Source organism: Actinia tenebrosa, unplaced genomic scaffold (assembly GCF_029948245.1).
Source record: "Actinia tenebrosa isolate PJP-AT-01 unplaced genomic scaffold, QUT_ActTen_1.0 PGA_scaffold1__47_contigs__length_23844297, whole genome shotgun sequence".
In the NCBI taxonomy this organism is placed as follows: domain Eukaryota; kingdom Metazoa; phylum Cnidaria; class Anthozoa; order Actiniaria; family Actiniidae; genus Actinia; species Actinia tenebrosa.
In genome coordinates this window covers 17,506,283-17,522,663 of record NW_028292578.1, presented here as the reverse complement: position 1 = coordinate 17,522,663, position 16,381 = coordinate 17,506,283, and the positions used below count along the sequence as shown (strand labels likewise).

Below are 16,381 nucleotides of genomic sequence, written 5' to 3'. Positions count from 1 at the left end.
CAAGAACTACCAAGACAAAATGCAGGCGGATAAGAACTTCGAAAATACAGACTACGCCTTTAAGCTCTATGCGCAAGCACACCCCGCGGCATTAACGGGGTTAAGAAAGCCCCAGTTCAAGAATTACTACCAGCCTTCTAAGAAACAAAAAGACAATGAATTGGTCTTTGTAGGAGTCGCAGGGCTGGCGGGAGGCGTAGCTTTGGCGTATCTAATATAATGATCGTCTTTTTGGAAAGCGATAAAAATAACTTTACCACTTATTTAAATCCCCCCATTAAAGCCCATAAGGTTCGGCTCATAAGTTGCTCTTTGTACAATTCTTGGTATAACCTGATTAGGGGCATAGTCACTGAGCATACAGGAGGATCTAACTATCAAGCCGTATTGCTGCCCGATGGACATTATACGCCAATCACACTGGCCAAGGAATTAGCAAAACACGGTTATACTCTCACCACAGGATTGCCGCACGAAATGACCCTCAAACATAATATGTCAAATTATTCAATGACTTTTGGAAAGTCTGACCCATTGGGATCTTTATTATGTGCCTCGGGCAAGACAATTACCAACACAGCCATACCTGTGAAATGGAAAGTCGCATCCTCTTACGAAGTCTATTGCGATTTAGTCCATAGTTACAACAATGGAGAAAAGTCTTCTCTTATGTCTAAGTTCCTGCCCAAAGGTAATCCATTCGATCTGGTAGAATACACTCCCATTTCTTTGAGCTATGACTTGTCTAATTTGGTAGAAAGCATAAACATCACCATTAAAGTGGACGGAGAGACGGTGGATTTCAACGGGCGAAAGATCAATCTTGTCCTATCCTTCGCTTGAATCAAGCGAAGCGCGATTCTATTCATATAATGGGCCGCGTAGAGGATAAACTCAAAAGGATTTACTATGGACCTGAAGGCTATTGGAGAGGAGCATCAGCTATCAAGAAACTCGCGACCGCGGCCAGGGTATCAGAAGAAACGGCTAAGAACTGGCTAAGAAAACAAACCCTCTGGCAGGTTTATCTTCCCGTGCCTAAGTACATTCCCAGGCCCAGCTTCACCGTAAATACCCCCAATGAAGTTCATCAGGCGGATTTGCTTTTCTTACCGCACGACAAGGTGAGAAAAAAGACCTATAGGTACGCTTTGACCGTAGTTGATATCGCAAGCAGATACAAGGACGCCGAACCCATAACCAGCAAGGATTCTGGGGAAGTCGCAGAAGCCCTAGGTAGGATTTATAAGCGCGTCTTGAAATGGCCTAAGCTGCTGCAAGTGGATGCGGGGACAGAGTTTATGGGCGTGGTTACTAAGACCCTGAAAGACCACAGCACTAAAATTAGGAGAGCCGAGGCAGAGTACCACAGGGGTCAGAGCATCGTCGAAAGATTCAATAAGACCCTGGCCGAGCGTCTCTTTGGGTACCAGTATTGGAAAGAGCTGGAAGATCCCTCCAAACGCAACAGGGAATGGACCCAGAGACTCCCCCAGGTCGTCGCGGCTTTGAACAACGAGGCGGCCAGGGCTACGGGAATGAAACCCAAGGATGCCATAAAAAAGAAACACGTGGAACACAAGTCCTACGTCAGAAGTTCGAGGGCGGTCTTCCCCCATGAAAAAAAATTAGGTAATGTCACAGTCCGATATCTCTACGGACCGGGTGAATTAGAAGGAGGATCCAAAAGAGCTACGGATCCTAATTGGTCTTTGGAAACTTACCAGATCCGAAGCGTAATAGCTAAGAAGGGTCAGCCCATCTTGTATTATCTTCACGATGGCCCCACACGTGGGTTCGTCATGGAAGAACTGCTTATCGTGTGATGTCCGAATGCTATCGTATGCACTCCGTCATCACACATCCATCGCTTACCGTCAAATGCAGACAGTGACACCTTCTCCTGCGTGACGTTATGTATCTAATGACCATAGCTGCGCAGGCTGTTCATCTTATGCCGCTGTTCCTTGCGTGTTCGTAATACGTTGAGGTAGGACTCGTGCGTAATGTCCTTCTTAACCACGTACTTTTTTACGCCTTTAGCTTTCTTTTCTACGCCGTCTAACTTTAGCACGCTGTACATCTTTGGTTTCAGACCCACGTACTCTACTATGGGTTTTCCTAACATTTCGTCTTTCATCTTCCCAATTACCTTCTTATTCTTCGCAGAGTAAAGGAAGTGCTCCTTCGGGTAACCGCTGGTGTCGTACTCGTCTATGTTGGGGAGGCAGTCTTTGTAAACGTCTTCCGTTTGCACTTCTAGAATTAGGGAGTCGGTGTCTGTGTACAGGAGGCGACAGCGGTCTCCGTACTTTGGCTTAAGCTTATCGTAGTAGAACTCGTACATAAGCAGCTTCGATAGATCCAGCACCGTAAAGCCTGTGTAAACGGGCTTGTTTAGTAAGAGGTTTGCCCTTTTCATGTGAATCACGTAGAAGTTCAGCATTTCTACGTATCTAACGAAGCCTGGCTGTGACACGTATGCTTGTGCTTCCTCTTTGGTGCTGACTATTTTTACGCTTACGCGCTTGCGGATGTTCTCCATTGTCTTTCCGAACACGCTGTTGTTCATCAGTTTGAAGAGGTTTTTCTCGAAGTCATTTTTCGCTGCGGTACGCTTTTGCGTGTTAAAGTCAATGTAGGGCATCCAGGGTTCCTGCGTGAATTTTAGGACTCTGTGGATCTTCTCTACGCGCATTCCGTGTCGCACGTAGAACTGCAGGTTGCGGTAATGTACCACATACTTCTTCTTATCCATCAGGTTCATAGTTAGTTTCCTGTACGGTTTGTAACCAGGGCACATTTGCTTTTGCAGCGGACTTAGCTGCTTAAATGGTATCTCTATCGCTTCTGGTGCTAAGGGGAACTCATTGTGTTCGTCGTGCAGGCGCTCTGGGTACTCCAGATCCACTTCTAAAACGTAACCCTTGTCTTCCTCCTTTCCTACCTGCATGTAGAAGTCTATCGGCTTCACTGGATCCCATTCGAAGTCTCTCACAGGTAGGTACTGTGACATTGCCCAACCATAAAGGTTATTCGCATCCAGGTAGTAAATGTATGTGGTTGGTTTCTCTGGGTCGTGCTCTACTAAGGGGTTGTTTGCGCGGGCGTAACGTCGGCTGGGCCCGCATACGCCGCCACGAATACCGTCTTCCATAAACCGATACATGTCGTACTCCGTTAGGAGATCCAACTGCGCATTTGTTTTCTTTAACAAAGCACTCCAGCTGAGCCCAGGAGCCGTGTAGAAATTAGCGGGATCCAATCCGTAATATTCCATAGCCATCTTTCTGAAGCTTTGGAAAACATCTGCAAGCAGCACTACGTCTGAACGTAGGTAGATGTCGTGGTAGTCCCCCATGTTCTCACAGGAGTACTTTTCCCACACGTCTAACGCATGCTGGTACTCCTCATCCTTTATACCGGACTCGTTTAGGGTGCTGTAGAAGCGATCTTTGGGTGGTAGGGACTCTTTAAATCGCTCCCAGGAATCCATGTATTCGTATGGGTAGACTCCTTTCCTTTCCGCGCCATATTGACTGGAAATGGGAAAGTTGGTGTTATACTTTACGAGGTTTGCTAAGGAGTCCGCCATAAACTGCTGCGAATCTAAGAACTTTAGCTTACCCACAGTTACGGACATGTAGCGCTCTTTGTTGTTGGGTATGCATTTGACGTCGAAGCCGTCTGTTCCTTGTAGTAGCAAATGGGAGTCGTAACCGCGGAGGTTGTGAAAGAACACCGGAATCTCCATGTCTGGATTTACTTTGAAGTTTATATTGCATTTCCAATGAGCCGCTCCTCTGTATTTACCAGTGATGTGGCAGTGATCCCTAACCTTATCCACATAGAAATCCTCAACAAATGCTTTGTGGCAGTGAATGCAGTGCGTGGAGGGCTTTCCCGGCTTCTCACCTTTCTTAGCATACTTCCCGCATTTAAAATGAGCTTCTCCTAGATACTTTCCATCTTCATCCCACGCTTTCTTGGCTCGTCTTCCAAACTGAAGAAGCGTATGTTGACAAATGTGGCATTTTTTTGCCTTGTTAAAAGCCTCCTGGTTCTCTTTGGTAAATTCCATCTTCTTTGGACGTCTTAATTGTTCTCTAATCTCCCCCTCCTCTTCTCGCAATGCTTCTAGAAACTCATTAGCTGCGTTCTTACCTCGGTAAATCACAGGAGGGTTTGCTTTACCGTCTGATCTGACTACTATGTAACCAAAGGAGCAGATCTCGTGTAATCCTACCTTATTCGTGGCACCACGTTTCTGCTCTTCCTTAGTTATCAACGCTTCGAAGTCTGCATATATCACGTAAGGCACTTGCATCTGCTTTTGATGGTCTGCGTATGAAAGCTCTTTGTTGGTGGGTATCTGGATCCGTTGCGCCACTTCTTCGACTCCGCGGCAGATCTCATCGTGTTTCTTTAGGGCATTTAAGGATGTAAATGACAGCAAGCAGCAGTCACAGAAGTACTTTTTGCCTTTGTGCTTAGTATGTCTGTAGAATAGTCTGCTAATGTGTTTAACCCATGAGTAGTGTCCGCCGTGGTAGAATAAATGTACGCGCTCTCCTTTACTTTTTGACAGAACTAACGGTACTATCGTCTGCTCTCTGACTCCGTAAACGTTAATTGCTAGATCGTTTATTTCCTCAAATATGGGGATGTCTATCAACTGCATGGGAAATTCCACACCATCCCACTCTAAATCATCTGTGGGATACTTACTTGTCCTACAGGGATCCTTCTCTGCTGGATACAGTGCAGACCTGATTGCCCACATAAAGCATCGATTGTCTTCATTCTTCACGTTTACAATAGCCTTCTTCCTTTCTACCCACGTTGGTAGCGGTACGTAACTCCCCCCTCGTATGGGTACGTACCTGGCTATACTTATCTCTATTCCTTCAACCTCCTCTACTGTCCAACCCGATCCTTCTTTCGTGTAGTTAGACAGCGACTCCATTATTGCTTCTAAGGCTTCACTGAGTGACCTATCCAGATTCGTGGATTCTAATATCACTAACGACTTTGATCGCAACATTGCTGTCGTCATTACCTCGTCTTTTGACAAACTTACTTCTACCATTATGCTCGCTTTCAGGGCTCCTAATTCTTCTATACCTTTTCGGAGAGTCCTTTTAACCTTCCTTTCTGACTGACGCCAAAACTGTCTAACGTCAATCTCACCGTTACCGGGTATTGACACCGTGCTGAAGTTGCTTTGGGATTCCATCTATATAATAGGAAATATTTTATACCTAATACCAAGCACTTTTTAGGTCGTCGTAGTCGTACTCACAGTCCTGACAATGCCAAAACAATTTAACCTTAGTCTCAAACTTCTTACCACATCCACAATCATAACTGCTCATACACTTCGTCTTCATTTTCAAATGCTTTTTCAAATCCGCTTCTTTCTTAAAAGTTCTCTTACATTCTTCGCACTCCATATATAGACTAACATATTTAAGTGCGCTGTTGCCCTCAACCACACTTGGAGTGGGGGTCGTCCGTAGGTGGATTTTTGATACGGATCTTGCCCGTGTTGAGATTGCGCTGGAACCCCCATTCCCTATACTACTCTTTTAAGACTTTTTTTTTCTTTCTTAAAAGAACAAAGGAAACAAAAAAAAAGAGCGAAGGAAGGAAAGAAAATAAAGAAATATAGATGAGAAGAAGGAAGGAAGAGGGAAAGAAAGAAATCATGTTTAAGAACGAAGGAAAGAAAGGAAGGATCGATCGATGGATCGAAGAAGAAATTATCAACACTGTAGCTCAAACTCTGGTAACAACGAATGAGATGTAGCAGCATTACGAAACCATTGCTGGTTCTGAAAACTTAGTGAAAATAAACAAGAGATTGATTGATTATAGACTTTTATTAAACTATAACTACATAAAGTTAGTTCATGATTTTAGGGAAAATGACCTTACTTTTTCATAACATTCGGAGTGGAAAGACAAAAGTGAATGAAAATGGGGTATTTCAATAGATTTTTTGAACGGCTTGGGACATCAACTGGCACATGGTATTTTAATGCTCCAAATGAGTCTGATAGAAAGCGCCCTTGGAATCTTTGATCGAATTCACCGTTTTCGATTTCTTTGGGGAAAAAGAACTAAAAAATTTATACAGGGCTCGGACCTTTCATGCTCATAACAATCTTTACAAAGTGACACGCCCAAACTGGTATAACACTGAATAAAATTAGAATCGAGAGGGTGTTATACCAAACAGTGCCAGAAATTTGTACTATATGATCATGAGTCGGACGTTGTTTTGATGCGATGGTGTATATTTAATTATTCGGTGATGTCGAAGTTGCTGGAGCAAAACTGAAGACTTTTCAACAGGCGTTATTTTTTGATGTTATAATATTACTTTGCACGCTATAAAGTATGTGTTTCGTATTAAATGTGGCGAGGATCTCAATCAAAGAAGCAGAAAATCGATCTGGGTGGGTCTGTGTCTGCAAAGAATTCACCATTTTCCATATATCGGTTCACTGGTCAAACATAAAGCATTCAGTTGAGGTTGTAAGGTTCAAATTTGAATAATCCTTTGAAAGTACCTTGGCACCTCGCTTGAGCGCTTTTTGTTTGACCAGTGAACGAATGTATGAAAATGGTGAATGCATCGCTCTCCCGACCCCAGGTTATTTGGACCAGCTATTTTACCTGTGCCTTTGTCAAAAAAAACAAAACAATTTGCTGAAATCTCATAATCCGCTACAAATGATGGCCAAACACTCACCACCATGTGTTTTTAAGACAGAAAGAATCGTATGGGAATTTGTATTTAACATTTCGCTCCAAGACGGTAACTGACGTCAAGTGGAAACATGTTTTGATCTTGTAGTTTGGGGTTCCTGTGATATTGTTTATGTGAGCCCAGTCCCTCTACTCGACTCATCAACACTAATAATGGGTTTGTACTGTGGTTGTGGTAGAATATCCCTGAATATCTCACTTTATTTCTCCATTTCAAAACATCTAACCCATACTTACAGAAAACCATCCCTTCACCAAGTAATTAGACGGTACTACAGGGGCAAAAAATCAGGAATCGCGGAGATTTGTAATGTTTCAGAGGCGGATTCCTTTGTCTCTTCGTTGACTACCAAAGAAAGAAGTTTTCTTCAAGAAGCTTTGAAACAACACCAAGACAATGGTAAGATTTTCTTTCTATTACTTTATTCTTTATTTAATTATCAAACCTTAAAACTTTATTTTTTGGCATTTTAGTTTTTCTCCTCACAAAATCCTAGAACATCCACTTGTAAATTAAAGCAACCATACAGCAGGGTTCCCACGGTCAGGGAAAAGTCAGTGAATTCTGAATTTTTTTAAAGGCCGGGTTTAAGGTCAGAGAATTGTCAGGGAATTTTGGAAATTTACAATTTGTTAAAAAGTCAGAGTCAAAGTCAATTTTTGTCATCATTCTCAAATTCGTTTTGGTGACAATTATCGATATATATGGTATCTTTATTTTTAATAATGTCTCCATTTGTGGAATAATTAGAGGCAATCTCATTATGCAAACTAATAGTTCCGAAGCTAGATTCCCCACGTAAGATTTCCTTTTGAGGAAAAGTTGGGAGATACATAATTTAGGGCCTATGGTATGGTGTGTTGTTGACATTGCATACATATTTGCCCAATGCATACTAAATACATTATTTTTGCATTGACAGAACCAGGAGAAGTTCCCACAGCTCCAACAGTGGCCCAGCTTAGACTTGGTAACAATTTGCATTATGCTAGATTCCCACTTATTTTTCATGTATTTCATATAATACAGTGTTTTTCAATAGCATGCGTAGACATGACAGATTGATCCATGTACGATTTTTTTTTTTCAAAGCTGCATTTCACAGTGCAATTCCATTTATTGGTTTTGGATTTCTAGATAATGCTATCATGATTACTGCAGTAAGTATATATACATATATTACAATATATATTGCAACGATAATTATAGCTACAGCATATTCAAGTTAATATCATTCATGTCAGATATTGAGACTTGATGTCTAATATTGTTTTGTTTTTTTATCCAGGGAGAGTATATTGATATAACTCTTGGTGCTGCATTAGGAATATCAACAATGGCTGGTGAGTGAATGTACATAAACAATTATGTGCATCCATCCATCCATTCATTCATTCATTTATTTATTCATTCATTAATTTGATTTATTTTTTCATTTTTTATTTATTTCATTTATTGCATTCTTTAATAATTCATTCATTCATTTTTCATACATTGATTCACTCATGCTCATCCCTAATAGTTGTTTGCTTATATATTTTTCTTTTATGAAAATTTTTTTTTTATTCGTTTATTCATCCATTTTCACTTCATTCATTTAATTGTTCATTCAAGCATACATACTTTGTTTCATTCATCACTCTTCTCATTTTATTTTCTTACTCATTTTCTGACTTTTTTTCAATGTCTTAAATTGTTCTAAACTTCCAGCTGCAGCCCTTGGTAATCTTATATCTGATGTTTCTGGAATTAGGTTAGTTGCCAATAATAACTGGCTATTCTAGTCTTCATATTTTTAAGCATGTAGCTAGCTACTAATGTTTCACATGTCATTTCCACAGCCTTGCTCATTACGTTGAGCTTGCAGCAAATAAAATGGGATTTGAAGGACCAGGACTAAGCTCAAAACAAATGGAAATGCCAAGGACAAGATTCATAACAAATTTGGTAATCACTGTTTTGCATGTCTTTTATCCTCTTTCAAAGGCCTTATAATTATGTATGCTTATGATAATGTCCTATTAGCCTATATAACCAGGCTTTCTTGACTATGGTGGTTTTGGGCAGGGGGTAGGGGTTGAGAAGGAAGGGATAAGGGGATGGAAGGGGAAAAAAGGAGAGCCCAAGCATTTCGATTGAAAGAATGGCTAAGTGATCTTTCATCCTGTTATATTTGTAGGGTAAAAGTTGGATGATTATGTACCATGATGCTGCTGAATCCTGGGACTGGATATATCTAAATCTATTCACAATTTTCCAAAAACCTGAGAATTCTCTATCACAGTTAGATTTAAATGGGGGGCTCATGGTGCTTCTTAATTGATCTATTCTTCTTTTATGTCAAAAATATCCCCAGAATGCAAAAATAGCATTTCTGGAAACATGTTTTAAGAATTTAGGAGCATGGCCCCATACTTCCTCTGGTTTTGTTTTTCAAAGTCAATAGTCTAATGCCAAATTTTTCTGCACCTCCTTTCTCAGATTTCTGGTTCTGTCCCTGTCTACTTGATAATCTCACAACCTATTTTTGTTTACAATTTCTACAGGGAAGAGCCATTGGAATCTCATTTGGATGTTTACTTGGAATGTTTCCACTGCTTTTTCTATCATCGAAAGATGAAGAAGAGAAAAAACCTCATAACTTAGAGGATTAAAGCATTTTCAATGAAAAGTTTCTCACCAAGAAAAACAATGTTTTAAAATTCTCATTTCCAATCCAGCATCTTGGAGCATTTTATGGTCAGAGTTCAAATATGCAATGTCCAGAACTTGTCATTGTCTCTGTTTTCATATTGGAATTCATTATGTATTCCATGTGTGGTATAGCGTTGGTGTAAGGTTTAGAAGGTATGTATATGTACATCTAGTAGATGTTTGTATCCAGGGCCCAGTTGTACAAAGGGTGGATAGCACTATCCAACGGATAAATCTTTATCCAGTGAATTAAGGGATGCTGTCATACAATAAATTTATCCATCAGATTGTGCTATCCACCCTTCATACAACCGATCAATTAAGGACAAATAGATAGAAGAGGCTTTAATAAGTCAGACTCAGAAAATCATTGGACAAAAGTATGAGTGCATTGGAAATTTGAGCAAACTATTTTAAATATTTTTAAGGAGGTAAAACTTTGAAAAGGCAATTTTACAAATATAATGGAATCTATAGATATTACAAATAAATCACTGCAACAGAAAAATAATTGTAAGGGTTTATTTTTGAACAATTTAATAGTCATTGATTACGTTATCGATGACAGTATGTTACGAGAATAGCTTTTCATTTGTATTTATTGTATCATGATAAGTATTGTTATAAATCAAAGAATCATGCAAAAAATTCCACATATGAATAGAACTTGTTCAATATGTTGTTCATTCCTTTCCACCATGTTTCTCTAAGGTTTTCTGGTTTTCCTCCCTCCGTAAAACTCAACTCAGGTGAGTTAAGAGTTCTCTGCATGGAACCTACATCATATGTTTTGGTAGTGAGTTCAGAGTGTGTTGAATATACTCAAACATTAGACTCTGGCTAGGGGGACTTTTAGGGATTAGATTTCATGTACTCTCCTACTTTGTAATTCAATGACAAAAATGTTAACCAAAAGCATGTAGTATTTTATCTGTTTTATAATTATTGTTCTATGCTTATGCATTTGCCATCTTACAACTGCAGACAATGCCAAAAACATAAACAAACCCAACTAATCAATCTTCTGCTTTCAGTACATTGATAACCCACTGCAAAAAAAACCCCACAGCAATAGCTTTCTACATAATTTATACTTTCTTAATATTAATGTACTTTGACCTTACAACTGATTTTTTCTTTCTATATATTTTGATATCAAAATTTTATCGCTCTTTTTACAAAAGATGCCACTAAGATGAAATCATCTGTTAACAAAACTACAAAAGGTGTGCCTTTTTGATCACAAAATTTTTTTCAAGATTTCTTAACCTACTCATGAATTTGTATGTTTGTGGAAATCGTAGTCCAATAGAGGTTTTGCACCACCACGACAGCAGCCATGTTAGATGGCAAGAACAATACAATCGTTTTACATGAGAAAGAATTTAATTCCCAAGTGCAAAGGGATTTTGTTGTTCTGCCATCTAACCACAAGGAGCCCAAGCTTGATTATGGGTGCCAACACTTGATGGTGCAAAACCTATACAAGCCATACTACTAATACAATGATGATAAGACCAATATTCTCATGATACACCAATAGTCAAGCAGCTTTCTATCTCGACAGCATTTCCAATAAATTCTTATTTCGAAGGCTGTCCTTCCTTACCAAGAAACAAAGTACCCCAACAAAATGCAAGAATTTTTTGTGATCTGACTAATAAAACGATGAGGACTGAAACAGCATAAGAACAAAAAAGCTTGACTTTTAAGTAGACGGTAAAATCCAGATCCAATTATATACAGTGCTTGCTAATCACATGGACAAAGTCGTAAGATTTGCTATCAAGACAAAAGTGGGGATTGGTGGGCATCAATCAAAATGTTTCCATGACAATGTCAGAAAGCACAAACTTTCAAGGGCAATGTCTATGAAATACCATGGAAACACCTTTAAATTGACTTCCACCAAAACATGACAACAATTCTGCACATGCTATTGAGGGTTTCCTATTGAGAAGCAACGTAGACAAAAATGCAAAGCCATGAGCTTGGGAACTTCACAATCCTGACTGAGATACCAGATATAAAAATCAAACCTATGTATACATCATTTCTGCCATGGCAGACATTGGCTTTGGAATATGAAGCAATTGATCAAAATAAGCAGCTAGTTCCTCTGGTGTTGTGTCGTCAAAGTTCATACCACCATGAGGCATACTAGAACATTGCGCCCGTCGAAATTGTTCACTACAACTTTCTGAAAGTTCCTTTGACTCTGAAGCACATTTTTGATCCTGATTTGGTGATTTACTGGCTTTGCCATCAAGTGTCAGTGAAATTATTTTATCAGCAGATTTCAGTTCTTTGTCACTTATGCTTTTTGATAACGTCCATGATAATGTATCTGGTTCCTCATCTGTTTTTGTTCTTCTTGGGTGACAACTTTTGTAGGTAAACGTTGCATCTTTTATAATTTTTCTATTACTTCCTATTCCTTTACTCCTGACGATTTTTTCTTTGCTTTTGGTATTTCTGAAGTTTTGTTTTGATTTGAGTCTTTTCCTGTAAAGGTAGAAGAAATGGTGATTGACTAATGTAGTTTAGAACTATGTAAACAACTGCAGGGGGTGGGGGGGAGGGGGGTGTTGTCTTGTGCTTACCATAAATTTGGGAAAGAGGTGACTGATCTCTATATCTTTTCAAATCATTACTACAGTCAAACTAAGAAAACCATGAACACCAAAGATATGTCTGGAATGCTAAACTTCGTGTTCTGACCAATCGCATGAGAGGATGAATTCATTTCTAGTTAACTGCTATGTGATTGGTCAGAACATGATGTTTAACATTTCAGACATATTTAGGTGTTCGTGGTTTTCTTAGTTTGACTGTAAAGTGTTACTTTGAAAAAAATAATAGTTCTAATAATTAGTTATAAAATATATTTCCCATCATCCTTAGCCTCAGGAAACTAATCATGACACAGCATTTTATTTACTTTTAATTTTACATTAAATGCCACTTTGAAGAAAAAAAATTAGTTGCATGGTAATGTTTAAAAACGATTTTTCAATAAACCTTTTTTATGCTCTACTCAATCAATGAAATGTTTAAGATTACATTATTTATTCTCGCTAATAAACGACACTAATTAAGCTTCGGAATTCAGTAACTTGTATCCCATTGCTTCCCAAGAGTGAAAACCCAACCCAGCTTAATCTAAAAACACAAGTCCCATTCTTCGTTATCTTCTACAGTCGGTGGTTCTTCAATATCAGTAGCAAGACGAGCGAGATTCTTGACAAAAATCAACGTCTTATGTTGACGAGTACATATTCACAAACAATTCCTCCCTCGAACGAAACTTTTTACGAAAGTGTAAATACTTACGGCTCGTTATCAACTCTAAGTTTCTTAAAGATTATTTGTAAGTCTCTTTCTGTATTTTCTAGACGTTCATTGTGAGGTTTTCCGTGTTTTTTTGATTGTTCTTCTTTGCTTTCTTTTTCATGCGAATCCGCCATGTTTGTTGTCAGGCAATGTTTGAATCACGTGGTACTATTTTATATGCTGACGTAAGATTTGAATATTTTGAACCACGCTTTATTTGTTTCCCAACTGGTTCTTTTTATTTTTTCAAATTCCACTATTTTCATTCAGTAAAATTCTTGCTATCATCTTAAAAGGTTATGAAAGTATGCGACATAATGAATGACAATTACATAAAAGTTTAATTTAATAAATAAAGCGAAAGGGTATTTCAAGCTTGTCGTTGGCTTTGGATTCCCTGTGGTTGTCATAACGAGTAACTGGGTCTAGTAGGCTCGAAGTGCATCATGGTCTTAATATAGAATATCGCCATTTTGTATCAAAGAAGACTTTTTTCCTTCCTCGTCTTGTTAAGATTTCTTTATTTAGCTATCTTCTTGATTCTTTACTTGGTTGAAGTTCAGGTTCTTCACCTACTAAAGCGTTCGTTTACTTCCCCTATTGGTTTCAAAGGAGTATTTTCACTCTTTCTGCTATAAACTTGACATTAAGAGAGGATGTCGTACCTCTTGTCCCATCTAGAGAACGGTTGGCAAGTTGATCAAGCAATCTTATCCGAGGAGGATCGTGTGGTAATCATTCGATTTGGACACGACTGGGATCCTGCCTGCATGAAGATGGACGAAGTACTTTATTCAGTTGCCGATCGAGTCAAGAATTTCGCTGCCATCTACCTGGTAGACATAAGCAAAGTCCCTGACTTTAACAAAATGTATGAACTCTACGATCCTTGTACGATCATGTTCTTCTATCGAAACAAGCACATTATGATTGATTTGGGAACAGGTAACAATAATAAAATCAACTGGCCGTTGGATGACAAGCAGGAGATGATAGATATTGTTGAGACGGTCTATAGAGGTGCGAGGAAAGGACGTGGCTTGGTGGTGTCTCCTAAAGATTATTCCACGAAATACCGATACTGAAAATAATATACAGATTATAGATGTAATTCTTCCTTTCAAGTTGTTGCTCCTTATTCATTTCTTTCAATTTTGAGTGCTAAGTAAGATATCGTACATTTGTATATCGTTTTACATGCATGTAAGTGAATCGTAGAGTATTTGTTCTTCTCATTTTCATTTCTATACACACTCTATGGTGATTTTTATAATCCCCCACGCACTAACAACAACACAATTGTAGTTTAGGGACTAGTTTCGTCCGTTTATTAGGACCTTTTCAACCTAACTGAATCTAATTAATTCTCATTTTGTTCTGTTCTTGTCTTTGAAATCACTGTAAATGTATATTTATCACAAAAGATACACAAGTCAAAGTGTAAAAGCTTTAATAAAATACTTGATTTTATGCCTCATCAAGTGTTAATTATTCTTATGGAGTTCTTACATATTTTGTGAATTTATGTCTATCCTGTTTGCCTTTCCTAACTTCGTTCACGGATAAAGATCTAAGAAGCAAAGCAACTTATTAGTGATTTGCCTTTTCAAGCCTACTATTCAGACCACACTTAAAAAATCGTTAACTGAAATAACAGAACAGAGCAGGGAAACACAAGTTAACACTTTCCAAAGGGTGTGTTAATTGGTATTTTCTTTGTGCTTTTCTATAGTAAACATCGCACTCGATATATTTTCAAAGAGTCGTAGAGGAAATAAAAATGTTCGAAAGTCAAACTTAACATGAGCCCAACCCAATCACATCAAAAAAGGCCGCCTTGTTATCTACTGTTTAAATTTGGTTCGGCTCATATGAAGTTCAACGTTTGACCTGAGCACGGATTCGAAAGTCCCCAGGATTTTCACCTTTTCCTGTCCTATTACTAGAATCATATCAAAAATCCCTGAAAGTAAACTAAAAATAATACGGTAAAACATATCTCGGAAATTTTTCTTTCGCGTTGCTAGTTTTCATGGCTGCTACATAAGTGGAATTTAACCGTTCGTTGGTCTCTTTCGTTATCAGCTAAGTGCCTTTCACGTTGTATTTTCTTGATATCCTTTCTGGAATGATTTTAAGGATGCTCTATCCCGCTAGCTTCAACCAATGGTTTTTATTTTGCATCTTGCATCCTCTGGCTTCGTTTTGCATATTCCGGGGGTAATTGTTATAACGCCGATTCCCCCCCCCCTCCCCCTCCCCTCTCCCCCTCTCCGATTCGTAGACCCGCTCCTGATCTCGCAGGCTTTCTGGCTAGCTCCGGTAATGCACCTCTGTCTGAACGGGATGAATATTTGATAGCATGTAGGGGTTGATAAATTTACGACATTTAGTTTTTATCTTTCCACATCAGAGCCCACGATCGATGAGTTCCGGTTTAGCTTTTATTTGGATGTTGGTCTTAAAAAGATCAGTCGTTTTACGGGATATCAAACTACAAAGACGTCAGAAAAAAACTGTTTATTGATGGAGAGATTGGGATATTTAAAAAAAGGCTTTTAGGGCTTTTACTGACCCTCACCACTGTGCTAGCTTGGCATATGTAAATTGCCACAGGAAAAAATTTGAAATAATTTGACACGGCGCGTGTCTCTCGATTTTTCCCCTTCCTCTATCATCTTGCTTGGAAAGCAAAGCTACAAATCCGCTCTGAACATTTGGGACTTTCCGCACAAATGTTTGTTTGATTTGCTTGAATGTTGGACATAGGTTGCTTTCGAGTCCTAACGAAAGCAAGTGCGCATCCTGAAAGAGATTTGATCTATCGCTAATTGGAAAACCAAGTGGCTCAAACAAGACAATCTATTGACACAAAGGTGGTCGGGCTAATCTTAATGCATCAGAAAACGAACATAGAAACCCTAAGACATTATATGAAGGTATGTATGCTGATACTAAGTCAACAACGGAAAAAAATATTCATTTCGTTAGCTCATAAAGTGTTTTAAAAAGCGTAATTGTTAGTAATATTTTATATTTGTCTGTCAAAAAAGAAATTTGGTCACTTCGTTTTAGGGACGGAAGAGTCTGTGGGGATCCGGAGTAGCCTCCCCACTTTTTATGAAAATTGAATGACACCTTATTTTCTCAGTTTGAGTTTCGTAATGAAGAAAAATAAAGATTAGGCCCCATCCCCAACGCACTATTAGAAATGGGTCCTTATGTATGTAGGTTAAATCAAGTAGTTTAAACGGTACTTTAAGCAAGGTGAAGTATTGTAGTATTATATAAACGTAGTATCACAGTGAGCCCGATTTAGATTAAAGTGAATTGTGAAAATAAAATCGGAAAAATTAAATAATTTTTTTTTTTTAATTCGAGGTCAAGATAATGACCTCCGTAATACGAAAGAGTAAAAAAATCGATATAAAAATGCTCTAGAATTATTATTATTTTTGTTGTTGTTGTTGTTGTTGTACTATTTTATTTTCACCATTCGCTTTAATCTAAATTGGGCTACCTGTGATAGTATTAGTATGAACAGGAACCAAATCCTGGCTGCGCTCACGCCACACAAAC

At 38.7% G+C, this 16,381-nt stretch overlaps 3 protein-coding genes across 3 annotated transcripts; 2 read left to right on the top strand and 1 right to left on the bottom strand.

The window, feature by feature from the left end:
• Positions 1-6,850: 6,850 nt before the first annotated feature.
• LOC116308022 (transmembrane protein 65) lies at positions 6,851-10,384 on the top strand. Its single transcript, XM_031718371.2, has 7 exons — positions 6,851-7,174; positions 7,698-7,745; positions 7,868-7,935; positions 8,064-8,118; positions 8,486-8,528; positions 8,617-8,722; positions 9,322-10,384. Exons 1-7 carry the CDS (start codon positions 6,928-6,930, stop codon positions 9,427-9,429), a joined length of 675 nt encoding a protein of 224 aa, XP_031574231.2. The 5' UTR covers positions 6,851-6,927; the 3' UTR covers positions 9,430-10,384.
• On the bottom strand, positions 10,254-12,952 carry LOC116308045 (uncharacterized). The gene is made up of 2 exons (XM_031718398.2): positions 12,803-12,952; positions 10,254-11,974 (listed from the first exon to the last, which is right to left on the bottom strand). The coding sequence occupies exons 1-2, from the start codon at positions 12,934-12,936 to the stop codon at positions 11,509-11,511; spliced, it is 600 nt and encodes a 199-aa protein (XP_031574258.2). The 5' UTR covers positions 12,937-12,952; the 3' UTR covers positions 10,254-11,508.
• Positions 12,953-13,261: 309 nt separating this feature from the next.
• LOC116308052 (thioredoxin-like protein 4A) lies at positions 13,262-14,279 on the top strand. Its single transcript, XM_031718406.2, has one exon. It carries the CDS (start codon positions 13,459-13,461, stop codon positions 13,885-13,887), a length of 429 nt encoding a protein of 142 aa, XP_031574266.1. The 5' UTR covers positions 13,262-13,458; the 3' UTR covers positions 13,888-14,279.
• Positions 14,280-16,381: the final 2,102 nt, after the last annotated feature.